At 39.3% G+C, this 27,326-nt stretch overlaps 1 protein-coding gene across 2 annotated transcripts; it reads left to right on the forward strand.

The window, feature by feature from the left end:
- Positions 1–651: 651 nt before the first annotated feature.
- Positions 652–19,105, forward strand: LOC146660341 (protocadherin alpha-C2-like). 2 transcript variants are annotated; one of them, XM_085420156.1, is made up of 4 exons: positions 652–3,432; positions 5,765–5,823; positions 9,428–9,513; positions 18,469–19,105. In XM_085420156.1, exons 1-4 carry the CDS (start codon positions 892–894, stop codon positions 18,780–18,782), a joined length of 3,000 nt encoding a protein of 999 aa, XP_085276282.1. In that variant the 5' UTR covers positions 652–891; the 3' UTR covers positions 18,783–19,105. The 2 variants fall into 2 exon arrangements, with proteins under 2 accessions (XP_085276282.1, XP_085276283.1); XM_085420157.1 differs by lacking the exon at positions 5,765–5,823 and having other exon boundaries at positions 18,469–18,607.
- Positions 19,106–27,326: the final 8,221 nt, after the last annotated feature.

The raw sequence follows: 27,326 nt of genomic DNA on the forward strand, positions 1-27,326 counted from the left end.
GAGGAGAGAGCTGAAATCTGAGTGCGCGCTAGGGCGGATAGTGTCCTTCCAAGGTCAAGTCACCTACATTGAATTTTACGAGTTCCGGTTATCCATTCAAAATAAACCTAATATGAACAGACTGCACTGCTTTTTTTGCACAGAACATACTGTGTAAATATTTGATCCGTAGTGCTTGGTTCATAGTTCCATTTATTAAACTAAATTAAATACATAAACATAATACTTTTTAATCATGTCATACAACATGAGGCACAAAAAAATGTAATACATTTCAAGCATCACGTCTCACATAAAAGTCTTTAATCAATACTAAAATAACTATTTAAAATGGTAATAGTTAAGTGACATATCACAAATTTTTATGTGATTATGAACAAATTATTATTCATAATGGTTCAAAATTTTACAATTTTTTTTGTAAGTAAGGAATTACAGAACTCCTCGCCAAGCTGTGACCTTTTTCCTTTTATTTCAGCGCCTAAAATAATCCCACACATTGGATTGGTTAAATCGTTTTTTCTTCTCTTCTAGTGCAAGCAAACTTGGGCACAGACCGCTTATAATTTTATTTTGAAAGGGACAGCAGTCTTTTCCGATTCCATAAGGTAAAACTTCGCCTGCCTTGATTATCTGACGGCTCCAGCGACAGGGAAACACACCCGTCAGCAGCGCGCATTGGAGACAAAAAAAGCGCCTCACGGACAAAGGTAATATGGATGCGCTGGAGAGGATTCGCTTCAGCCGGGTATCACAGTGGATGAGCCGCTTCTGTTTCATTTACCGGGACACCAATTAGCCCACCTTAATGAGGTGCTGGGATGCGAGATACTGCAAGCTAAAAAGGCGGAAGGCTGCATTTAATCCGTCTGCGGATCCTGTGAGCTTGCAATGGCTGTGGCTGGGCTGTGCAACCGGATAGGGAATAATGTGCCTTTTTATTTTGTGATATTTTCATTATTTTGTGGCCTTTCATTTGGACAGTTACGATATTCGATTACAGAAGAACTAGAAAATGGGGCACTGGTTGGTGATCTAGCGCATGACTTGGGGCTGGATATTCGAAAGCTCGCCACCCGAAAAATCAAGGTAACCTCCAACAGCGGCAAACGCAATGTGATTGTCAACCCCAAAAATGGGAAATTGCTTGTCAATGAAAGGATTGACAGGGAGGCACTGTGCGATTTATCCAGCACCTGCCTCATTAATCTAGAGGTGCTGATTGAAAACCCCACTGAAGTGCACCACGTCGAGGTGGAGATTGTAGATGCCAACGACAATGCGCCGCAGTTCCCCAGAGACGAGTATCAATTGGAAATAATAGAGTCTGCTTTACCGGGGTCTCGTTACCCAATTGAAAACGCTCAAGATCCAGATACTGGGTCAAATTCTGTTCGCATGTATCAGCTTAGCACAAACGACCATTTCGCGCTGGTTTCTAACAAACCCTCTCTAAATACAAAGCACATCGAGCTTGTGCTCAAAAAGCCCCTTGATCGCGAGCAGACGCCTTACCATCAATTAATTCTAAGTGCTGTGGATGGTGGGACGCCGGAAAAAACGGGGACGACTAAAATCAGTGTCCGGGTACTGGACTCAAATGACAATATTCCCTCATTTGACAGCTCAGTGTACAAAGTGAAAGTGTTAGAAAACTCCCCCAAAGACACCCTGGTGATCAAACTGAATGCAACTGACCTGGATGAGGGCACAAATGGGGAGATTTATTACTCCTTCAGCAGCTACACCCCGGAGAGAGTGAGGCAGATGTTCAGCATGGACACTAATACAGGAGAGATAAGAGTGAGAAACAATGTTGATTATGAAGAGACTAACTCCTATGAGATGTACATTCAGGCAATGGACAGGGGCCCCGGTGCTGTGGCAGCACACTGTAAGGTGGTAGTAGAGGTTGTGGATGTGAATGACAACGTCCCTCAGATAGTGTTGTCATCTCTGTCGAGCCCCGTGAGGGAGGATGCCCGTGCAGACACAGTTGTGGCCCTTATTAGTGTTACTGATCGAGACTCTGGAGCTAACAAGCAGGTGAACTTGGAGATCCCAGCAGGCCTTCCATTCAAGATCAAGTCATTCAGAAACTATTACACTCTGGTTACCTCAGCCTTTCTGGACCGTGAGACCACTGATGCCTACAATGTCACTCTGAGTGCCACAGATGGAGGAAATCCTCCCCTATCCTCCCAGAAGACTATACAGGTGGATGTGGCAGATGTTAATGACAACCCTCCACGATTTGAACAGACCTCATATACAGTCTATGTGGCTGAGAACAATGCCCCCGGGGCCTCTTTGTGTACTGTGAAAGCTGGAGATGCCGACATCAAAGAGAACGCACGCATCACCTACACAGTGCTCAATGACAACAACCACGGCATTCCTGTCACCTCATATGTGTCTGTGAAGGCCGATACAGGGGAGGCTTATGCCCTGCGAGCCTTTGACTATGAGTCACTGAGAGAGTTTCACTTCCAGGTCAAAGCCCAAGATGGGGGCATTCCTCCGCTCAGCCGCGTCGCCACAGTCTACATCTATATAATGGATCAGAATGACCATGCACCACTGATAGTCAACCCCCCTGGCAATGGCACGCGCTCCTTGGAGACGGTACAAAAGAATGCCGAACCTGGTGTCCTGGTGACCAAAGTGGTGGCATACGATGCAGACGCTGGTCCAAATGCTTGGCTGGGATATGTGCTGGAGACAGCCACTGACCCGGACTTGTTCAAGGTGCATGAACACAACGGAGAGATCAGGACCACTCGGAGGATCTTGGAAGACAACTCCACCTCCTTCACTCTAACTGTTCTTGTAAAGGATCATGGCCAGCCTGCTCTTTCCTCCACTGCTACTATTAACGTGGCAGTCATGGAGGTGCCACCAAAAGTGGTGTCTGATCCCAAGAGGATTATGCGACCTCAAGGCCCAATCCCTTTGTCCAAAGTGACCGTCTACTTGACCGTGGCTTTGAGTGCCACGACCTTTGTTTTCCTGGTCACTGTGGTGGTGCTGGCTATTGTCCGCTGCCACGCCTACTGCACCCAGCCTGGGTCCTGTTCCCCATGCTGTGTGTCACAGAAACCCCCTCCAGATGGTGGGAACAGCAGCGTGAGTGCTGGCGGAGGTGGCAGCAGTGGAGCTCCAGGCCAGCCTAATAACAATGTGGTGCTTCGGAGAGACCTTAAAGTGGAGCCTCACTACATCGAAGTACGTGGGAATGGCTCCCTAACGAAGACTTACTGCTACAAGACCTGCCTGACTGCCACGTCTGGCAGTGACACTTTCATGTTCTACAACACAGGACGACCCATCAGCGGCACCTGGGGCAGCGGTGCCGACCGCTTTTTCACCAGTGGAAGTGGATTTGTACGCAGACTCAGCATGCCCGATGCCTCCCTCCAAATCTGCCCAGAGGTGGGTCATGAATTTTTTATTTTTACCTTTTGTTCGCATAGCCGGAAGGTCAGGAACCTTCAAGTTTTAAAAAGTGTCTTGAATTTGACCAAGGTGTAAGCAGTATTAGGCACTTTTAAACATACCAAACCGGACTTTTCATTCCAATATGGTGCCAGTGTGCAGTGTTACCATATTCTCTGTCACTGTCACTTTGTTGCTGCAGGGAGATGACATGTTGCACATCAGGTTTTTACCCTCTCCTGAACTGAATCCCTGCAAGCTTCAGTCTCTTTGTTTAGTTCCCACTTGCACTGCAAACTCACTCAGTGTAGCCTAGCTCAGCACTCACACCGAATTAGTGTCAGTTGTGATGCTTTTCAAGGGTCCTATGTTATTTCTGATGATTCAGAGATTTGTGTTTCACCTTGAGATTGTCATCACGTCTACACCAGGAACAGGTCATGTATCATTCCTACTACTTGGTCACCCTCTTTGCATGCAGTTTTGATTTGTCTGTGTTTTTGTTGTGTTGAGTAAGGCAGTGACATAGGAGCAGTTGGGGTTTCCTGACTTGATTTCTGATTATGGTTAGTTTTGAGGTTTATTTTTATGGCTGTATTGCATTTATGACTTCTGGGTGATTTTTTTAAAAAAAAGAGAGAATCATTAATGAGTTAACCTCATTTAATAATAGAGCTTTTTAACTGGCAATATTAAAATCAAGGGTTTGGCTTATGTGATTTCCTGAGCACATTATTTCCATTTGTGTTTATTTTAAAGTTATTCTAAAGTCATTTAGATTATGTCTTAAATGACTCTTGCAAAAAAGTTTGGGGTGACACATTCTGCTTTTATCACTAATGCTTGCTGATGATGCAAATATTCATTTTTTCAGTTATTTTTAGTTTTTTGCTTTTTTGTTGTTGTTGTTTTTTAATTTATATGATGTTGAAGGTTTGGATTTTCCACGAGTTCCCTGTCTTAATTAGCAGGTGGCAGTCTCTGGTAAATTAGTTATTTTAAAAATAAATCTGATCAAGACAAGTGTAGCAGTGTAAATGAAATTAACCTCCACACTGTGTTCATCAGCCTTGCAAATTAAATTTACTCAAATGGGCTGGGTCTACCAGCAAAAAATACTCCCCCCTGATATGAACTAAGGAACATGATGTGCTTTCTTTATCTGGGACACTTGCTGCTGCCAGCGCAGGTTTGTTTCTTAAACACAGCTTTTTTTTAAATTCAGCGTTGTGCATGTGCCTACTCATGAAGAACATGATTATGAAAGAGTCCGGCATAATTAATGGCTGTGAAGCATTAACTTGTAAATGGTAAATGGCCTGTATTTATATAGCGCTTTAGCTCATTAAAACAATGACTTGCCCCTCTATGCCATTTATATTGCAAAGAGGGGGACGTTCTTTGAACTTAAATGTAGAATCATCAGTGAAATCTACAATGACCAAAGTCATATTGGGACTTCCACTTATTTCTGGGAGTCCTAGCAGGCTTTCAATGGTGAATAGCCTCAAGCCCCAGATCTGAACTTCACCAATACTTTTTAAATTTCTGTGCTCATGTGGAATTTTGTTTATCAGGTTTTCAGTGCAAGTATAGAATGTGCTATGTACTATTAAAATGTGTCCATACAGTTACCATTGATTAATGATAATTTAATGTTTTAGATGAGATATTCAGAAAAGGAACACAAGTAAAGAGGAAATACTTTTATAAATACTATGTGTTGATAGCTGAGATAGCCGTATCTTAATATAGCAAGGACCAATGCAGGCCAGAGATAGTGGATGTGGCTGGTCTCTCTTTTTTATTGGAGTTTAAAGGCAATTATTTACCAGAGGGCTGCTGGGAATTTGAAGCACTCAGCTAGGTTCATCAGGAGCAGACAGATTTACTCCAGTGACACACAAACACATACGCATCAGTCTGTACTGTCATCATAGTATTCCTTTAAAGGGCATTACTCTCCCAGCTCACACATTTACAGAACAGTGGAATGAGAGACTGTCCAGAAGCTGTCAATATGGCTTGCAGTCATTGTCCTTATTAAAGTCCTTTCGTGTGTGTGTGTTTGTGTGTTTGTGTGTGCGCGCGCGTGCGTGCGTGCGTGCATAAGTGTGTGTGTTTGTGCTTGTAATCAGTGACACAACTGCAGTGTTCCTATCACGTCCAGAGCTGGGATGCGTATCATGATTAATTGATGAGGCCATGGCTCTGCACAGTATGAGATCAAGCTAAACTTACTCTCTTCATCCTCCCTCTCTGTCTCTACCTCTCTCTCCTTCATTTTCTTTTCTCTCGCAACCTCTCTCTCTCCCTCTTGCTCGCTCAGCCCAAAGCCCCGAATGCTGACTGGAGATATTCTGCATCTTTGAGGGCAGGGGTGCAGAGGTAAGCATTTTCCACGTTAAAGTCTTGTGCAACTTTTTATCATCTCAAAAAAGGTTCCACCTTTCCACTCTACTCATCCTGCCGCCATCTAGTCTGCACCATTAGAGAGACCCCTCATTTTGCTCTTGCAACTATAGCATATACGATTCCCCAAGCAAATGATTTATTCACATGTTACAGTTACATTTATCCCTACACCTCTATGGAAATGATTCAAAAAGCTACTGCAACACTAATGCTGTAGCTTTTCAGAAATGACTGTGAGTGGCGCCTAAGCATTTGTTTGAACCTTTAACCTCAACCTCTCCCTTTGGGAAAAGGCCTTTGCGGTTCGGTCACTGGATTCATAGCCTTGGTCCTCTGCAGTGAAATACTATATAGGTCATCTACATTCTGAGCATCACTCCCTCACTTGCAGTCTTTAAGCTGGAAGCATGAAGGACAAACAGGCAGATGATGACATTTCCTAGATTATCACATGCACATGTGCTTCAGTGTCTGCATGTACAACTGCCCCTCACCACCACCCCATGCATGCGTTTGCATTTCTCTGTGTATCACATATTATTGTGCAAAGATGATGTTTTTTTACATCTCTAAGTTTTTCCACTTCTTATTGTTAGACCAAATCCACACAAAACAACACCTCCAAAGACATATTAAACTAAAACATTTGAATTGTTTTAAGTCTACAAACACTGTAGTACTCTAGCCATGATTATCCTCTCCTAAAATCATGATTTCTAAGATTTGGGCTTGAAACCTCTCCTAGGTATTGTGTCAACAATAGATTGCTGTGATTTTAGTGTGCTTGCTCTTTCATGAATATTCGAGTATTCCCACCTACATATATCTAATTAATGAAGCACTACACTTTAAGCAGTGTCATTAGCTGCAAATCAGAGAATACTGAAATGAAGCAGATCATAGAAAAAAGCACCAACGATTAGAAAAAATTCTACCCAAAAACAAAACTTAACAGTTTTCCCATGATTATGTCAGAAAATGTCATTTATTTCCCCATAAGTTGATCTAAAAACAGCAGGGACATCAGGAATTAATGTGTTTACTATTCACACGCCTATGCTTTCTGCAAAACTCTCCCAAATTTCATGGTACCAGTGCTTACCGCTCATTTGTGAAGTCATCTTCTTAGTCTAAGTTGATTTAATTGGATATTAGTGTTAATTTGTATGGATCATGTGCACTCTGTCATCAAGTCACTGTTACATGACATGGATTCAGATAAATCATCACTGCAATTTGCCGCTGCCACTTCTTAAATGACAGTGACTGTAAAACACACAGAGACACAGAGATGGCTCACATCAACACTTAGCCACAACACAGGCGTGCTGTAATGTAACAGCATGTAACACCAGCACTGTTGACCCATATTCTGAGTGTAGACAGAAGTGCAGTACATCAGTACTTTCTGTGTCATATTCGTATACATCAAACTGCTTAGAATACACCTGGTCATTTTTTCTTCATGGGGAAATCAAGATAATGCAGGTTGCAGATGATAGTATTAATGTGCTGCAGAAAAACCTAGTCAACAACAATTAACTATATATGTATAACAAATGGATGAGGGAAAAGATTTTTTGCTAGGGTGGGTGTGTCAGTTTTATATAAGCTCATACACTCATATTTAGTCAAATATTTGGACTTTCTGCCAAATGCATTTCCTCAAATGTGATTGTTTTCACACCACGGTGTCAGCGTGGTAAAGATAACGCTATAAAGCAAGCTGTCAGTTGGCTTCCCTTAGCTTAAAAACTGGAGACCAGGATGGAAAGGGGCAGGTTTGCTCAGTCACTCAGAAAATTGGACAAACTAAAATAATTGTTTTTCTTTCTCAGAACTGAGTTAAATTCCTATTTTTGCACCTAATTGTACCCTTGTTAGTCTTTCTCTCTAGCAGCCAGTGTAGGTGAAAGCCAGATCTCTTCCTCTTGTTTGGGGGTTGCTAGGGCACTGGCCAGAACTAGCTTTCCTATCATCAGAAGGAGAACTTCTAGCAACCTTGTTACTGCTGGCAGAATCAGGTTGGCTGATTTAGAAAATGCTGATATTTTTGGCCTGATTTTCAGACATCTGGGATCGACATCTGTTCATCCTTGGATGCAAACGGATTAACATTTGTTGGTAGGCTTATTGCACTCGTAGAAAAGTACCAAGTGCTCTTTAACTTAAATAGTTTTGCTGTCTTCACTTCACCTGTTTCTCCCCTACTGTGCTTCTTATAGCTCAGCCCCTGCTAACACACACAAGGTGAAACAAAGATCACAGGGAAGATGAAAAGCTAGCACACCCAAAAATGATGGCAAAACAAAGTCTCACACTGTACTAAATCTGTAATTAGTAAAAAATTTGATAGACTGTTAAATGACTTTTTCACTGGTTTAACTGATCTTTTTAAAAAGCTCTACATTTGAAAAGCTCTATATATACTATTGCCATCAGTAGTATTCTTATGTATTTGTATAAACATGTAACAACTACATTAACCTACATTATGCTATTATTTCAAAGTGAATATGAAAGTATTTGTCACTTAAAGTGTTGAATTACTTTTTTTTAAAGGCACACAATGAAACATATGCATTTTATGCATTATTCTATTGTGATATCAAAGTCATTTAGACATATTCAATTACTATTCAAAACACTGAGCATGGATCAGGATAGTTCATTATGCTTATAAATTTCAAAAGCTATGGAACGATTACAAGTGCAGAAATCCGTCAAGTCATATTTTACATGGAAGCTCCAAAATGAATGAAAATGAAGACTTGCAGTGCACCTTTGTTATTCTTTGCAAGTGGCACTGTTTTCATGTAGCAAGGTGTTTGGCCATAGTTATAGTATTTTAGTGTAGTTATAGTGTATACTGGTGCGCACTGTTTTAGCGGTTCTTAATCCTGGTCAACTTCAACCACAAACACAACCACATAAAACAGCTGGTTATCTGGGACAGAACAGCTATTTTCAGTTTCCATTATAAGCAGCAAAGTTTAAAGAGCACTTCATGTAGTCCTACAGTAGTCGTCAGTATGCATATTTCTATTCTGTGAAAAGTCGCTCATTCTTTTATGTGCTCCGTCTTTCTTCATAGCTATTCCTAGACCAATTTAAATGCATTACAAAAGCCCTGAGTCTTTAGATATTCTGTCATATGAGGCAAAGCACAGGTATTCAGCCTGAAGGGTGGGATGGTTTGGGTTTGGGTTTGGGTTTTTGTTTTTTTAAAGTGGGGGTGGGGGGCTGTACCCACTTACAACAAGACCACATGAATGTATCCACAATTTCTCTTTCTGGAGAGCCAGAAAGTCACTGTCAATGTCTAAAATAATCAGTATTGCTGTTTGAAAGTTTTTAAGCTATTTGAATACCACTTAATTTGCCTTATATTAAACAGAAATGTCATCTTATTAGACTATTATTTTAAATTGCTCAGTTGTGGATGGATTCCAGGGTCTGCACCAACAATCATTTGAATTTCATAACAAAATCTCCGAATGTTAAGGAAAATGTGTCCTATTTTTAAATATTTGAATGTTTGCAAATTTTTCACTGACTAAATGTGATTGCCTTTCAGTTCCGTCCACATGGAGGAGTCCTCTGTGATGCAGGGAGCCCAGGGCATGCTGGTTCAGAACTGGCCCACTGTATCTAGTGCTGCAGGTGAGTGGAAATGTAGGAATCAGGATACAGGATGAAGATTTTTTTAAACTGATTTTGTGTTAGTTAGATGTAGTTCAGAATATTTAGCTAGAAATAGTTCAGATGCCCAAAATATAATTTGGGTTAAACCATCTAGGTCAAGGTCAAGTTGATTTATATAACACATTTAAAACAACAGTGTTGACCAAAGTACTGTACATTAGAAAAAAGTGTCCCAAGAAAAAGTAGACTAAAAATCCAAAACACAATAAAACAAAATAAAATGAAATGAAATAAAATAAAATACAAAACAATAAAATAAAGCAAAGGAAAAAGTTCTACTTTTTGATGGATGAGAAGCTGTTTTTGTCCTTACATCATGATATAACTTGAAGGGCAGCTGAACAGTGAAGCCCACTGCCAAGGTTAACACCTTATGCCAAAATCTTAAAGATTTTTTTCCTAATTTTGACAGGTTCCTCTTTTGAAGAAGAACCCGTGTTCAATCTCTACCTGCAACTTTTTTTGTAAGATCATTTTTTTGGCCTTTTAACCTTTATTGGATAGAGACAGTGTAGATAGACAGGAAAGCGGGGAGAGAGAGAGAGAGGGGAAGACATGCAGCAAAAGGCCACGGGTCAGACTTGAGCAGGTGAACCAGTCACCTGCTCACCCACTCAGCTAAACCAGCACCCTAATCTATAACTTTTTATCCACCATTAATATTTACCATAAATAAGTAATTGACATTTGTCTCATCATGTAACTGTCAGCAAACAAACAAATTAGCATGTATGCAGAGTTCCATAGGCCAAGCAACATGCATAGTCAGATAGCCACCAGAGCCGTTGGACCCTTATGCAGAGCACTTTCATACCTAGAATATTGTCACTTTCCACAACAGCAGCAAGCAAGAGCTAGAAATCAGAAAAGGCAGCTGTCTCTTATAAGAATGAGTTAGTGAGTGGGTGACAGTGCTGAAAAATGTTGCAACACAACTGATGTGTAAAGAAAGCTGGACTCATAGACCTGTGCTTTACAGAAAGTGTGTCTTAGAGCTAATGCTTAAAAGTTTGTGTGTGGAACTTTACAAGGGCACAGAGGCTGGAAGACTTTGGTAAGCAAGATTTCAAAACCATGTTTCAGCACTGTGAACCGTCCCCCTATTCTTCCACCCCCGCTTCCATTCATTGATTTTCTGTCTGGCTTCAGGAATTAGGACATACGTAGACACTTGAGGGTGAAGAGTAGCATCACAGTAAATCACTTGGCAAACCAGGGACAGAGTATGAATTTACTGCCTGTCAGTAAACATGAATAAATAAAGATTTTTTTTCTCTCTGTATAAAAGGAAGTTGGGAAATTGTTTGAGATACCAGCTGCATCATTTCCCAGTTCTAGTGTATTCCCCTCTGCCAGAGTGCAGCAAAAAATTTGCAATTTTTTTACTTACAGCAGATGGAAACCATCTGGCCAACTCCGCCCCTATAAAGACTCAAATATTGTCTCAAATATTATCTTTAAGCGGAGTGCTCAGCATACTGCGGTCCTTCCAGTTGTTGCTGATGCATTAGGAAATACATTTTTAGAAGTGGCTTAGTGCAATAGCACAGACAAGTTTATCCTCTCTGTTACACGTCATCCTTTATTGTGACACATTTTCACATCTGTAGCAAACTGTTATCACAATGAAGCCTTTAATAATTGACCAATTATTAATAATTGGCCAATTATTAAAGTTCTTCATCTTCCATCAAGTGTTGCTGGAGTTCCTGCATTGTGAATTCTTTCATCCTCTCCATGCACCTTGGAAATAGGTGAAGTTGTGCCAGAAATCTTTGCTGCGATTTATCACAATGAAGTCTTCCGACATGCTGTGATGCATCTAAATGTGGCACCTTCAAAACTGTGTTTATGTAAGTGACCCTTGGTGCAGATGAGGAGACATTTGTGTGATGCCAGAGGGGGAGATGTGCTGTTATCACAAACAAGAAAGTGCCGTAAAAAAAAGAAAGATGTGGCAACATTTAAAGAAACTGTGATTAGAAGATGAACAGAAGAGACGTACAGGGGGATGGAGGGAAAAAAAGCGAGGTGTGGGGGGATGGAGAAACAGAGAGAGAAAGGTTAAGAGGATTGGCAGGTTCCTGCAGTAGTGGTGTTGCTAGGGAACACCATGTGACCTGTTGCCTGGCAACACTGTCTAACTGAGAGATTGCTGCAGCAGCCGCACCCTCCATCAGCAGGGAGTGGGCGAAGGCAGTTTCCATAGCAACCGGTCATATCTCTGAATGGAATATTTAGAGACAAAAAAACAGAGGAGTAAAGGGGAAGGGGACTTGGCAAAATCATGGTTTTAAGAAAGAAAGAAAAGGCATTTTAGAGGATATCAGGTGGAAAAGCAAAGTTTATGCTTCCTATGCAGAATACATGTGGTACATGTCACATATATGTACGAGCACTGTGACTGTCGCATGTCAGTGTGCCACAAACCATCAGAGGGATTCATTTCAGATGGAACCGTGTCTCGGAGTAGCCTATTTTAAATGTAGGTTACACCAAATGAGGCTTCCGACACCCTTATATTTTCACATCAGGTGCCACTACATGCTCCTCGCTATACTTCCCTGCTCACTAGCAGTTACAGTGTAATCCATTTGCTGTGAAGTATAGGCTGTTAAAAAGAAACACTGGCTGGAGCATGTTAGATAAACAGCAGCACAAAGGCAGCAAAGCTCTTTAAAATTTTGCACTCTGTGACATGAAGAGCTTATATACACCTAAACAGGAAATGTCTGAATTAAAACGTGGGTTGTTTTTTAAATTAACAATGCCAGAGGTCTGGATTTTTTTCAAGCAGTGCATGAAGCCCTAGAATGTTCCAAGACACTAACGCGATACCCATTTGTTTCAGTATGCTGTGTCAGTGGATATTGTACTTCTCTGTACATCATGCAGAGAAATACAAACTTTTTGACCTCTGCTCTGTGTATACTATATCCACACACATTTGGTACTCTAAGCAGGTAATGGTAACATGGTTACAAATCAAAATTAAAATTGTAGAAAATCTAAAGATCATCCAAACATTTATTTACTACAGATTATAGATCCAGATGTTTCCACCAACGCAAGTAGCAACATTTCAGGATGAAAAATTAAGCAGCGCTGGCTCAAAGGTTAAGCCAATCCCTCCCTCCCAATGGTAAATTGCCAGACAGCAGAAATAAATGTTTTTACAGCCTCTATGGAGACCAGAAATTATTTGGCCTTTATGGGAACTCTAGAGTGAGTTTTAATATATTGAGATCACCTGTTTAAATTGCTTAAAGGCTTAACACTATGTATTATTAGGCCCATGGCCCCTTTGACTGATAGGTAGACGCTAAGCTTTACCTCAGCTAATTTGAGTCACTTAACTGGAAGTCTCTCTGGTACCTTCTGGAGTATTTTTAGTGTAGTTATCTAACAAATAGTATGGTTTGCTGTGAGGTATAGACCTTCTAAGAGTTTCTGCTTGAGTTTTGATATTTGACAACTGATATCTTTATATCCATTGATCCAAATATGCTCACTGCTTGTTCAAACCCCACCACCACCACCACACACACACACAAAAGAACACAAGCCATGCAGGCATCAGGGGCCCGTTCTTCGTACGTCGCTCACTACATCCAAGATCAAATGACACATCCAAGACCAAACCATCGCGCTAACCGTGAGCTCGCTATTCCGGTTCCCCGAACACACCTGCTGTTGACGATTAGTACAGCTGGACGCAGTAATGTGACATCACTGGGTGTCGTAAAAGGGGCTACGCATCGATAGTGGAAACATTGATCGGCAACCCTCTGATTGGTCGGCGAAAATGTCGACGGAGCGCGCTCGGCTCGGTATTTTTCGGCAGCAGAGCAAGAACTCTTGAGTGAGGGATTTCAGGAGTTTCAGAGTTTAATCAGAACGCAAGGGAACACTGCAAAGGCTGCAAAAGCAAGGAGCGAGGGCTGGCAGAAAGTTGCTGACAAATTAAACTAGTAAGTAATTTAATAATAACAATAATAATGGAGTGGATTGATATAGCGCTTTTCAAGGCACCCAAAGCGCTTTACAATGCCACTATTCAGTCATTCTCACATTCACACACTGGTGGAGGCAGCTACAGTTGTAGCCACAGCTGCCCTGGGGCAGACTGACAGAAGCCAGGCTGCCATATCGCGCCATCGGCCCCTCTGGCCAACACCAGTAGGCGGTAGGGTAGATTTATTATATTACACTATATTATCCAATATTATATTACATTATATTATAATATGTTATATTATATCCCCTTTCACATTAGAGCCACAACAGGACCCACTTGAACATGGGAACAAGTAAAAGTGAAATATAAGAATATTCTACAGAATGGTAATATTTATCACTTATATTGCTTTTCGTCTCTTGGAAAGAGACCCTGGAATAATCTGTTTGTTTATAACAGCAACCAAGAAAAGGGCAGAGCAAAAAAAAGACAGGTGGTGGTCCTGCACCCCCTCGTCAACAAGTTGGTTAAGTAAATAATACCCTCACGGGAAAATCGATATCTCTCTATGAGCACACTGTCGCGCTGAGCTAAAGGATCCTGTCTGTCCCGCAATATACGCTGGATTCTGAAAACTCTCCTTATCAATCTTGCACCTTCTGCAATGGGCTGCTCGCGTATACGGACAGGACATGGCTGCGACAGACTTCCCAAATCCACCTTCGCTTTTATAGCCGTGGTCTCTCATCTTGATTACACAAAGTAATTTGCAATTACTACTCTGAAATATGAATTACATCTGTAACAATCACATACATGTGATAGAATGTTAATAGTACATTTTCCTTTTTTAGGAAATGACCTGTATGTATCTGTGTGAAATCAATAAATGGATCAGGTGCTGCATTGTCTTTAGTTACATTGATAATATTTATTTATGGTGAAACAGTGGTAAAATATCGCTGTTGCTTTCGTATAAATGAAGCGGACATACCTGCGTGGCCGCGATCTAATCCTGTTTACATAAAGTAAACCTGCTCCCGAGCAGGTTTACGCTTACGGCTCTGTTGCTATGACAGCAAGTCCCGGATGAGCTTCGGGGAACCGAACGATCCAAGATCAGGCGAAATCGTCAACAATCAAATCCAGCTAACCTACTTAGCGAGGTACGAAGAACGGACCCCAGGCCTTCAGAACAGGAATTCACAAACAGTGTGACATCACATATCACATGGATAAGTCTCTTTTATATACAGTCTATAGGTGAACTTCAGGATTTTCCTTGGCACCTGAAATGTATTTAAATAAACTTGATATTCCATGAAGATGAACTCCTAATTTGACCTTTCACCACCAGAATACAAACTTAAAGTACACAAAATGTTTCTAACTCGTATGGTAATCATCGAATTACACCGACTACATTATACATAATACACGAGGTTGAAATTTTAATGACCTTTGAATGGCTTGTTCTCAACTACTGTGTCACCACTACTGTCCAAACTACTGTGTCACGTGTAATTTTATGGTGAAAAGTAAACTGCAGGCTATAACTTGCCCCAAATTAATTTTAATACTGTGTTTTCACATTGCATGTTTACATACATTAACCTGTAAAAATGAAATGTAAAATGTGGAAAGACCCTTTGTGAACATTTAACTATCAGATAAGACAATATTACTTAGAACTCCCAAAATTTAAGCAAAAAAATCACCTTCCTTTAAGAGGACTTATCAGGTAACAGGAAATGGTGTGTCTGTTACATAAAAATGAACTGTATACTATGTATAGAGCAGTAAAGTGCACTATATTTTCTTCCGCAGTTTTTCGTGCATCTGAGCAGCTATCTTTTCATATTTTATTACTTAAAGTTCTTTCTTCTCCACATGAGAAGTGGACTTTCTCACTTTAGCAATGGAATCAGTTAAATCGGACTTTGTTGAGCACAGATTAAACATATGCTAACAGACTGTCAAATGGTATAATCCTAATCCTAAAACGACTGGCATTAGAGTTTATTAGTAGTAAGTCCACTAATGTTAATGTGAGATAATAGCATCTGACACTAAATAATTACTAAGAAGCTGGTTATTTAAGCAAAGAAACAAAAAAAATGCAGAAAGTTGTGTGAATTTTAAGAAAAAAGGTCAACCAGATTACTCTGCATGCCTTCAGTAGCAATACCCAGGTGTTAATGTGGCCTGGAAGGATCTAGAACAGCAGTCCAGCTCCCACAGTTGGCGACTTATAAAATCTGATAGGCAGGTTAATGCTTATTACTTTTGAATGAGTTCATTTTCATGCGCTGCAGACTAGCATTGCTTTCAGTGACAGCCTGGAGGTATTTGCTCACTGGTAAGAAAATAATGACATCCCACAGCGCGCTTACACTTTCAACACATCCCATTTTTCCTTTCTCTTCCCTGTGATGCGTTCACGGCGCAGACGTAAAGTTGGTAGAAGTGCTTAACTAGCTGCTGAGCAGGAGGGAGCATAAACTCGAATGTATCTTTTCAAACAGCTCAACAAATATCAGCAAACAAACAAACGCTTTCTGCACAGTTTGTCACAAAATGCATCCATCAGATAATTGCGGTATTTCCCACGGAGAGAAAATAAAACGTTAATGTGTGACACTGTCAGAGATGGAGAAACATGTAAGAAAGAGAGGAAAGGAGATCATTTTCAAAGGACTGCTCAGCAAGTTAAATTTTATAGACTAGAAACTTGAATCTTACATGTTATACCCTCATTCATTTTAAACATCGGTAAAACATATAGTTGATATAGTGATGCACTATGCTGGGCTGGTTACGTCTAGGGTACTATTACTAGCTTATACTACAATAAGGGTAGCACACAGAAATGTATATTTAAGATGATGATGCCGATTAGATTCACTCACTGAATCTACCTTTTATAATTCCTCATTACCCCATTAAATATCACCTTAAATCTTGCTGAATTCGTTTGGCTAAAGCAGTGAATATTGGACTAGCAGCACAGGTCAGCTGATCGCAGTCTACATGCAAAGAAAATTCTACTGAGCTTGCTAAACAAATTATTATTTGACTTATTTCGAAGTAATTCTTTCCCCCACGTTGCACTGCGACACCCAAGCTTCCAGTTCCCCCATCTGCCAAATCCCAATTTGACCCCTGGCTATACCCCATTGTTTCTGTTTTATTTTGGCTTTTTTTCCCATCACCTTGTCTTCTATGTGCTAATTATAAAATGTTAAACATGTGTAATAATTAAATGATCACTTCTGCAAGCAGAAACTAATTCGAACTAATAATTTATTTCTCTCTTATCTGACTACTCCTTCTATATTAAAATCAATGACCCTTTCTGGCATTGTAGTTTCTTTATTTAATATCTAATGTACTTGCAATGAGTCAATGATAAATCATATATGAAGAATGCCTATACACTTTATATGCTCACTGAGGTTAAACAGCACAATAATGCAGAGCGACTGACTGACCAGTTCAGTAGAGACCATTACATCTGCTGTCATTGTAGCCTGTACGTGTTATATATTTTTATACTCAATGGACTCGTTGTGGGGACTTTGTGGGACACTGTGCGTCTGAAGAGCGCACATTTTCAAAATAGTGTACTTCCCAGTGGGGCAGTGGTTGAAATCATTTCAGCACTCCAGCAATGTCATAAATAGCCTACAAAGAAAAATCAAACAGAATCTTTTTGTAGGGGCCCGTTTTTGATCTAAATATTATCCAGGCTGAAAGTAGGTCAGCGCAGAGGGAACTGGTGTGAGCCTGAGAGCGCCGTGTCTGCAAAACCCGCCCACCCCCATCTTTCTTACTGGCTCTCTCTCATTCACGCTCTCTCTCCCTTCTCTCTCCGGCTTCATCTCATCTAGCATCCGCTTTCTTTTTGCATTACGAAATGTATGACCCTTTGACCTCAATAGATGGGTCCTTTTCTCACGTTTCAAAATAATTATTCAATATAGGCTATAGATCCCTTCTTCATTTTTTATTTTTTTGTCAATTTGCAATCTGGGTTTCTTAATCTTTCACATCCATGCACTGTTGAATCCTTGTCTCTGGCTTCCAATGAGAGTAGGATTATGCTGCAGCCATCATCCAAATACAAATCGCACTGCCAAGTTAAACATCCCTGTGGTTTAAAGGTTAGTCCCCTCCAGTCCCCTTCAGTGAACTGGGTTGCATTGCTCTCCTTAAAGTATATGAATCTTGGCTATTGTCAGGCCAACATTTAACCCTGTAATGCCAAATGTATCATATCATGCTTCTACCACTTACAAGCAAAACGATCAAAATATCGCTGCGTGTTAAGGCCGCATTGAAAGAGTATACAACGCGTATGTGTAAATGTACCAACAAAATGCACCTCATTGATAAAAGATTAATGGAAAATTGATATCAGTCAAAATCAGTCAAGTTACACATCTTTACCACTTCTTTCGACAATTGATGCTTTCATTTGAGATTTTACTTCCTTAATATATCTTATATAGCTTTGATTTCAGCTCTTTTCTCCTTTTTTGTCATTTCAATTTAACTTTGCTCTTACTTTAAGATTTCCAAATTATTTTGGTCTGTGATATTGCATTTATTTTATTTAGCTGAGTTTTTCATTATTTGGCTTTTGGGATAGTTTAGCTTGGAAGCTTTAGAAACAAATGGATAGCTTTAGCCTAACTCTCATTAAAGGTATTTAAGTCTGCTTACCAGCATCTCTATGGTGCAACTGGGTACCAGGTAATGTGATGTTTTTAAAAAGTTAATATTTTTTTCCTTTTTTTAATCAGAATCTCTCAGCTAGAATGCTAAGTATATCGATTCCCTAAAATTTTAAACAGTTCCTTTAACAAATAAATAAAATGTAATGAATTATTCTCTTTTCATTGTTTTTCTTTTTCCTTTTTGTTCTTTTCCATTTTTTAATCACGTGTGTGTAGATGGAGAAGGTGGTGGAGAGCTATCACCTCCAGTGGGCGCTGGAGTTAACAGCAACAGCTGGCACTTCAGATACGGCGCTGGACAAGGCTATGGCCTTCCTCAGCCCCTGAAACCAGGAGAGATTCCACCTGAAGCCTTCATCATTCCTGGATCTCCAGCCATCATCTCTATCCGCCACGACCCAGGTCCTGTGGATGACAAGGGTGAATTCATAAGCTTTGGCAAGAAGGAGGACGCCAAGAAGAAGAAAAAGAAGAAGAAGGACAAGAAAGATAAGAAGGAGAAAGGAAAAGATGAAAGCGGTGATGACTAGAGAAGTGGTGATATGACAGCAAAGCTATTAACAAACTACCCAATTTCAGAGCCAGAAAAATAAGCCAAATGCATATTGTAGAACCAAGGGAGCCTCCTTGCGCCATATTTGCATAGACATTGTATAGTGGCCAAATCCTCATTAGACCAGGCCTGGCCCCAAACGTCATGCGAACTTGTTAAACAAATGCTCTTTATCGAAAGAATGGACCAAATTACACCAGAAAATGATTTATTGTCTTAGATTAGCCTTTGTGATTTGCTGCCCACCCCCACTTCCCCAACCCCTTCCCCCACCCCCAGTTTGTATAACAACAACAAAAATAGCACCCAAAAAAGGTGTACTATTTGTAACGACCATTGTCCACTGAGGCTGCCTGTGATGACATCTCTGGCCCTCCTCCTTTTTGACTAGTTCAAGGGTAAGTAAAAAGTAAAAGAAATAACTTTAAAATTAAAAAAAATAATAAACGGGGCTATTGTCTTCAGAATTATGGAGGCGTTGTAGAAAATCTAAAAATGTGGGCTTTTATAAAAAATAAATACGTAAAAAATATAATAAAATGAGCAAAGACAACAGCATATAGTATGCGTAACATAGGATTAGCACCTTTGAGACTACAAGGTGCCTGAAAGAAGTTAGACCACGCTCAATAAAGAGCTCTGTTTCAGTGTAACATAGCACATTGTGGAGGCTGAGGACCTGGACTGGGTTGCACCAACTATGCGCAAGTTTGTTCCCAGGTTAGGGTATAAAGTGGTGGCCTCATAACTGCTAATTCCTTTGCAATTAGCATGTCGCTAAATTCAATGATAGAGTAGGTATTAAGACGTGAGTTCAAAGGTGAGATCTTTTGATATTATTAAAAGTTAGAATGAGTAGCAAATAAGTAATAGCAATATACTGGATGGTTTTGGGACTAGATTGGCATAAAACATGGCCGATTCTCATTTGACTTTTAAAGGAAAATGCTAGTATTTGAATGTTTTAGTCCACTTTCTACCAGTCATTTTTAAGGCTAATCATTTTCTAAAGCACATCATTTTGTTTTTGGAAATTCTATTGGGGTTTTTTTTTACCTGTTTTTTTTTAATGGACTATAGCACAAAAATGCATTAGCTGAGACTCGGAACTGTTTCACACTGAACACATCGAATTTTGTCCTTGCTTTAAGCCGTATTTTCATCACACTATAGTGTAGCTACTGCACTGACACAATTAACCAGATTAGGTACAGTACCTAAGGCGAGTCTCAGCGTATTATTTTTCACATTCCATGGAATCTAATGCCAACAAAAAAGGAATGACACACTAAATAGTTGAAAATAGCCCAAAGTGTTTGTGCAATGTGTAGACAATGGACAGAAACATTCAAAATCATGGCTGTGGCTCTTCAAGTTGCAAAACAGCAGGGAACTGCTAAAGAAAAAAAAAATGCTGCGTGCAGAAAACTAGATTCTTTATTGTTAGTGAGTGCATTTGTGTGACTTGTATCATTTGCACCTGCTTTATTGCTTGCTTAATATGTTTAGCGTTTACTTAAGGTTACGTTTGGACAGATTTCTGTAGTGGTACCGCTTGTAATTTTAGCAATGCCTGAAATGGGATTGTGGCGACTTCGGCCATAACTAGGGAACCTACGTGCAGCTGATGCAACCAGCCCCTGACATGGCTTCTTCTCTTGGAATGTGACACAGGTTAATGGGGTCTGAATTAGCACACCCAGTCTGAAAGACACATTACTGTACACAAACACTGATTTTCTCTCCGCCGCTTACACACAATCCAACAAATCAAACATACGCACACATGAACACATAAATTCAAAATACACGAAAAGAATACGCAGCCCTTTGTGGAAACTCCAAAAACTGAAGGCCAATGCCACCCTTAACATGGGAGTGTATTATATGGCTAGGAAGCAGGAACGCTGCTTGTCGCTTCATTTCTGTTCCGATCCGTCCTCTTCTGTCTTTGAATGTTAAATAGTTGTTCTTTAAGCCTTGCGCCACTGCCTCGCCTGCTTCAGTGCTTGTAGGATGTGCTTGCCCGCCGCCTGTTTCCTCGCTCTACTCATGTTTCCTCAAATCAACATGGTTGGACATCTTTCCACTTTGCTTCAATGAACTGTACAACAGTAACATGTGTGTATTTGCATATTTACACAGATACAGACACATAGACATATAGACACATGTCACACTCTCATAGACATTTTTTTTGTCTCAACTTCAGCTGAGTTTAGGCGTTTCTGCCAGAATGTCTCCTCTGGTTGCTCATTGTTGACAGCTCTGTCATCTCTCGCATGACTTGTATGCACTGAATTGCGAAGACGCCTGAGAGCTTAGCAGAAACTGAGATTATGCTGTGCTAGATATGAGGCAAGATGGAGTGAGAGTCAGAAAATAGTAGTCATAGTAGTCCATTGTGTAGATACAGTGTAGGAGACAAAGAAACTATTGGGCAAGTCATTTCTCCTTTGCACAAGCACATGTATTGCAGTTAACACTGACTGGGAAGTACAGTTCAGCTGCAGTACAAAGAGGCTGGAGGCTGCATTCAAATTATGATAATTACTATTATAATAAAAATTGTGACTGAAAGGTGACAAAAGTTCATTGGCTTCACCTGGCATCACCTTAAAATTTCCCTTTTTTTGCTTTATGGCTCCACATGAATATGGGGGGGAAAAGTTTGCTGGGAAGTTTTGGCACTGATATTGTGTATAAACATAGTGTGGTAGAAATGGGAGCAGCGTCAACATGATTGAAAGTGTCATAAAATCTCACCTCACTGTTCCTTTTATTAGACCACCATATTACCGATCACTATAGGGGTATATAGGTGCTGCTCAGTCCTTCCCATGCACACTATTCCCTCCTCACCTGCCCTGTTCTTCAGGTGTACTTCTGTGCTGTCAGATCACCAAGTGGCTGTTTGCATGTTATAAGCAAAGGAAACAGATCCTATATAGATACTATATATATATATACATAGATATGTTTTTCCACTGGGAAATGCGTATTGGAATATTTACATATACCTCTGATACACATTCTCAAAGACAATACACACACCTCTCCATACAGACACAAACATACAGTAAATACAGACATGGCAGCAGCAATTTGTGGAAAAACCTAAAAGAAACACATTTTCTTATCATGTTGAAAATAAATTTAATCTTCTAGATATACATAATGCTATTGTGTTATGCTATGAAATGCCTTTTTTTCTTTCTGTTTTTACCCATATGATTTTCATGGATAAGAAAATCAGTCCTTAAACTAACTTGTGTTCAACTTTGAAATGATGATCAAAAAGACACTATTGTGAAATTATATACTTTGCTCACCCTCTGTACCTTTCCCTTGCCCAGTAGAGAAAAAGGCAGAAAAATAAGAAAAAAAATATCAAAATACAAAAAAATGAAATAAAAAAAAATAAAGTTGATGTATTCTCTGCTTGTGTATAGTGAATGTTCCTCAGTCGTTGGGTGTGGCGGTGAGTGGCACATACCAGTCGACTGTGACAGTGCAGATCTGTTAATAACTTTTTTGTACACCTGCTCATCATTGTAAAGGTGATCATAGTGATTCTTATGATTTAATCAATCTGGTAATGTGTTTTGTTAATATGTCACAAATAAAGTTTTTTTTTTCTTAAATATCTCAAACAGTGTTTTGAATTCAGTTGAACTAACAGCTTATTTTCTCCTTCAGTAGACTGTGACGCCCTTTTTTTCCTCTCCACTTTTGCAACAGTGGAATTTTGAAATATGGGAATGCAGGAAATGAGAAAATACAGCATTAGTATCCGAGGTCAACAAGATCTCAACATTTTAAAGTTGGCAAAGCCATGAAAAGGGGACTGGATGATGATTAACGTGGGACTTTAACATCCCTTCTATTTGAACAAAGACTTGTCTTTCTTTAGGAAAATAGGAAAAGCCTTTATCTATTCATTGCACTGGCTCCATCTGTCTGGAGAAGTAATTACAGTTTTTTCTGAATGCTTAAACCCTAACTGTGATTCCTGTAGCACAATCTCTAAAACTATTCAGACTTATAGCAAAACCACTCACTGAGTTTGCAAAACTAAAAGCACAAAAACTGCTTTGCACTCAGTTTGCAATTTTGTAACACATACTTTGCAAAACTGTAGGCACAATTCACTGCACAACACTCAATTACCAAATTTCCAACACACTCCTAGCAAAAGTATACACATGTATGGCTATCATTAACACTAATTTGCCAACTGTCTGGCACACTTTCACATGTCAAAACTTTTTTAGATAATTAGTTCACTTTGCAATCAGCCTAAGCACTATAATACAGGTAAGCTGTGTGTGCGGAGTACAATGGAGGGAGCAGAAAGAGTGAGAAGTAGAGGAAGCCGAGGAAGAGGACGTGGAGGTGAAGAAGTAGGATGAAGAGGACGACAAGGACAAGGAGGAGCAAGAGGAAGACGAGGAAGGGGGAGAGGAAGATGAGGAGGGGGGAGAGGAAGGGTAGGAAGAGTAAGAAATAGAATCACTGATGACATCAGAGCTACAATAGTGGACCATGTAATCAACCGTGGAATGACACTGAGGGTAGCTGGCCAACGGGTCCAGCCTAACTCGAGCCGCTACACTGTAGCAAGCACCATAAGGACATCTTGAAATGAGAATCGGTGAGTACAGTCACTTCGCACAAAGATTTGTAGCACTGCCGTATGCCAATGAGAAACACACCAATACCATTGATGTAAAAATACTGAAATTGTTACTTTACAGAATTGCTAGATGACCAGATGCTGGGGCAGAGGAAGCATGTTCACTGCAGACCAAGTAACCCATATAGTCATTATGGCGATTGCAAATAATCCTATACTTGGAAATGAACACTTGTGTTTGTTTTGATGTGTTTGAATAAACACCAGTACTTGAAGTTTGGATCCCTCTATGCTTATGGATCTATGACAGAAGTATGAGCTCAAACTGACATAGCCTACCTTGTGCACAGAGAAAGCAAAAGCCAGATGTGTTTTGTATTCATACCATCAGTGTGCAGTTGGCGCATTGTGTGCTTAGTAGATGATGGCTTGTGTGTACTGTTTGATACGGAAACACCATTTTTACGAAGGTGTGAAGAGTTAATCTAGCTGTGTTTGCTTTTGCAAGAGAACTACAATGTTTTGATTATTGGGTGACAGGTTTTCTTATTTGTGTGAAGAGTTTTGCAAAATTAGCCAATAGTTACAAAAAATGTGCTTAAGCAATCAGAAAAAACTGTAATGCACACCACCCTTCCTCCGCTTTCTTGCTGCAGCCGACCCATACTGTTCATATTTAATAAGCATTTTGTTTGCAGCATATGTAATAACTAAAAAGGCTTTCTTTTTGTGGAATTAATATCTAAAGACATCAAATTCTACTTTAAAGATGACTTTATTCTAACACAATTCATTCTGAAGACACTTGTACATAGGATTGTGACTTTCCTCCATTCCTGGGTAGCACAGGGGGGCAGTGGTTAACAAGAAAGTCCCTGCTTCAAACCTCATGGTCACCTTTTTCTGTATTAGCATTCTAACCAGGCCTGCTGGCTTTCTTCTGGGTACTTCCTGGCAATTCAATTCAATTCAATTTTATTTATATAGTGCCAAATCACAACAAAAGTCGCCTCAAGGCGCTTCATAGAAAAAGGCTTTCTTTTTGTGGAATTAATATCTAAAGACATCAAACTCTACCTAAAAGCCTAAAAGCACGTATGTTAGTCTAACTGGGGATTTTAACTCATTAGTGTGAGGTAGATAACGTGGTTAAAGTGCATAGAACAATGTAGTGCATGAATCTATGGTTAAATGTGATTTAGGTATGTCTGAATTGCTTTGAGCGGTCAGTATGATGGAAAAAATGTTACATAAATGTCAGTCCCTTTCCAACAGACTGATGATAATTAGCAGTCATACTGACATGTTGTCAGTGATGTAAAAAAATAGAAGAGGAAGAAACAGTGAAGGGGCATAATTAATGTTTATCTGCCCTCTTGTGGCAGTTTTTTTGAATGCAGCTTTAAAATGAAAAACAAAATTGCTAATTTAAGTGTTTGGATTTCATATTACAGCTGTATGGCACGCTATTGAACCTCACTAAAATATGTTTTCACCATTGTGACTCAACAAGAATATAGCACTCTGGAAGCTGCTGAATTGCATACAGCTTTTCAGTAACTTCTCAAATATTTGATGGCAAGGGCAACAACTTTAGACTTACAAGAAACACCCTAACGGGTCTGCAAAAGACTTATATGATCCAGACAGAGTCACAAGCCATGTCACTTCATCACCTTTGTATAACTTAATTGGTAACTACAACCAAACTCTCGATAGTCATATTGCATTGTGACAAATGACAACAAGAGTCCAAGGATTAATAATGTCGCTCTCTCTGATTCACATGTACAGACTATTATCAGGAGTTCTCATGGTTTAAAAAGATGGGCTATAATTATTCTAATATGTCATTATATTTGCCTAAAGGAAACATGTTTGAAAAAAAGAGAAAGAGCCTTAGTAAAATGTAAATGTATGTGCATCTCTTAGACCCACATTGAATATTCGAAGCCCACTTGTCAAATTATCAGTCTATTGTCACCACGCTAACAAGGCAAAATACAAATATACACCCTCGCAAGATTTTTTTTTTTTAAAGGAAAGCGATTTTCCTTTTCAAATGTCTTCACTAAAGCATAACCAACTGTTATGATGAATAAATGCAAACCACACAAAACTCTTACAGTGACAGTTAAACCGTTTTCACTGTAGGCATTTTCCCTGATACAATACTGTGTAATTGCCCCGAGGCTATGAGATAATATTTTATTCACAAAGTCAGCCTCATGTTCCCTACAGCTGCAGTGATGGAATTTGAGTGCAATCTCTTGAAATCAGAAGTCAACACACAGCCTGGTTTCCATAGTCAAAGTTGCTAATATCTGATGATAACAATAGTCTGATAAATAATTATATTACACATCATATTTCTCATCTTTCCAGTCTAAACGGAGCTGACTACCAACCAAATTATTAGTCAGCAGCCAGTCTATGCTATATAGAGTCACAGAATGGATGCATTTTCCTTGCGCAGCAGGACTTTCATTATTTTAATAGATTAGTGTATGAAAATAAAACATTAAAGTATTAGAATATTCTTAGTTTGATTTCATTTGTTTTTGTATTTAACGTTTTTGGAGGTTTTAACATCCATGACAATCCTCTTCATCCTGTCTAATTTATCCTTTCTTTTCTCCTTTAATTTGCAGTGCTGTCTAATGCTGGCTGAAGATTTAATCTTGTGAAAGTAATAAAATTGTAGGAGATGATGCAAAAAAATCATTTCAGGTGCAAAAAAATCATGAACATCAAAACATACAGTAATAAAACAACTCATTCTTATCTTTTTATTTTAGGAATATATTATTTAGAGATTGTACAAAGATCACTTGACTATAATCAATATTATGATGTCCATAATAGTGCATAACCTGATTTATTTGACAGCAAATATAAACATTACCATACTTGATTATTCATAATTTCAATATATCCTATGAATATCCTGTTGATGCAGGCATGGTGATAAATTATGTTAGAGGCTGTGGGCTCTAGTGTCCATAAACTTAAATGACATACATCAAAGGGCTTATATACGACACATTAAAATCCATAAATGAGAAACATTTTGATGTTTTATCAATTATTTGTCAGATGTAAAAATACATGGTTTTTAAAATACACATTAAATACACATTAATTGATATTAAATTAAACTTTTATTCACTTAAAACATGTACTTGAATGTTGCATGTTTGCTATGGAAAATAATATTTTTTTCCATTATCCCAAGACAATATTCAAATTATTGTTATAATTAAAGAAATTTGCCAAAAGAAAAGAATTCCACAGGGCTTAACTGCAGTACTTGATAAAGGTAGAAACCATGCTTTAATGTCAGCAGCAGGAAAAAACCTTCAAAGCTTATTTTTTTTAAATGTATTTATTTATTTATTTTTATTTATTTGTGAAGACATCAAAAATTTTGCACAACAACATAATAAAGTTGCAAAAACAAGAAAAAATCTGAATCTGAAAAGTAATTAATATTCATAAAAGTAAGAATACACATGTGGTGAAGTGCTTTAAATGCCAATGTGGAGAAAAGTACACTGTACAATAGAAATACTATATGTTAATTACAAGTACTTTTTTAAGGGTGTCCTGTCCAAGCAGAATTATGGTCTACATCCACTGTTGTGCCAAAGGACCTGGGTGTGATGGTGAAATGCAAACTGTGTACAGGACAGAAACATCTGTATTATTCTGCTAACATAACTTTGGCTCCTTTTTGCGAACATTTGCACAGACAGCATGCTAATGCAAAGCTGGCAAAAAAAAAAAAACCCAGAGTGATGTTGAAGCTGAGTGATTCCAAGCCCCAGACCTGCAACTGGACCCTGAACTTCAACAGAGGCAGTGGCATAACAGAGGAAGTGATAA

This window comes from Rhamphochromis longiceps, linkage group LG10 (genome assembly GCF_057381845.1).
Source record: "Rhamphochromis longiceps isolate RC_006_pf linkage group LG10, R_longiceps_female_GT1.1, whole genome shotgun sequence".
Taxonomy (NCBI): domain Eukaryota; kingdom Metazoa; phylum Chordata; class Actinopteri; order Cichliformes; family Cichlidae; genus Rhamphochromis; species Rhamphochromis longiceps.

Coding starts and splice junctions, on each gene's coding strand:
- LOC146660341 (XM_085420156.1), top strand. CDS start 892: ATGGCTGTGGCTGGGCTGTGCAACCGGATAGGGAATAATGTGCCTTTT. Junction 5,824..9,427: donor TTGAGGGCAGGGGTGCAGAG/GTAAGCATTTTC, acceptor ATTGCCTTTCAG/TTCCGTCCACATGGAGGAGT. Junction 9,514..18,468: donor CACTGTATCTAGTGCTGCAG/GTGAGTGGAAAT, acceptor ACGTGTGTGTAG/ATGGAGAAGGTGGTGGAGAG.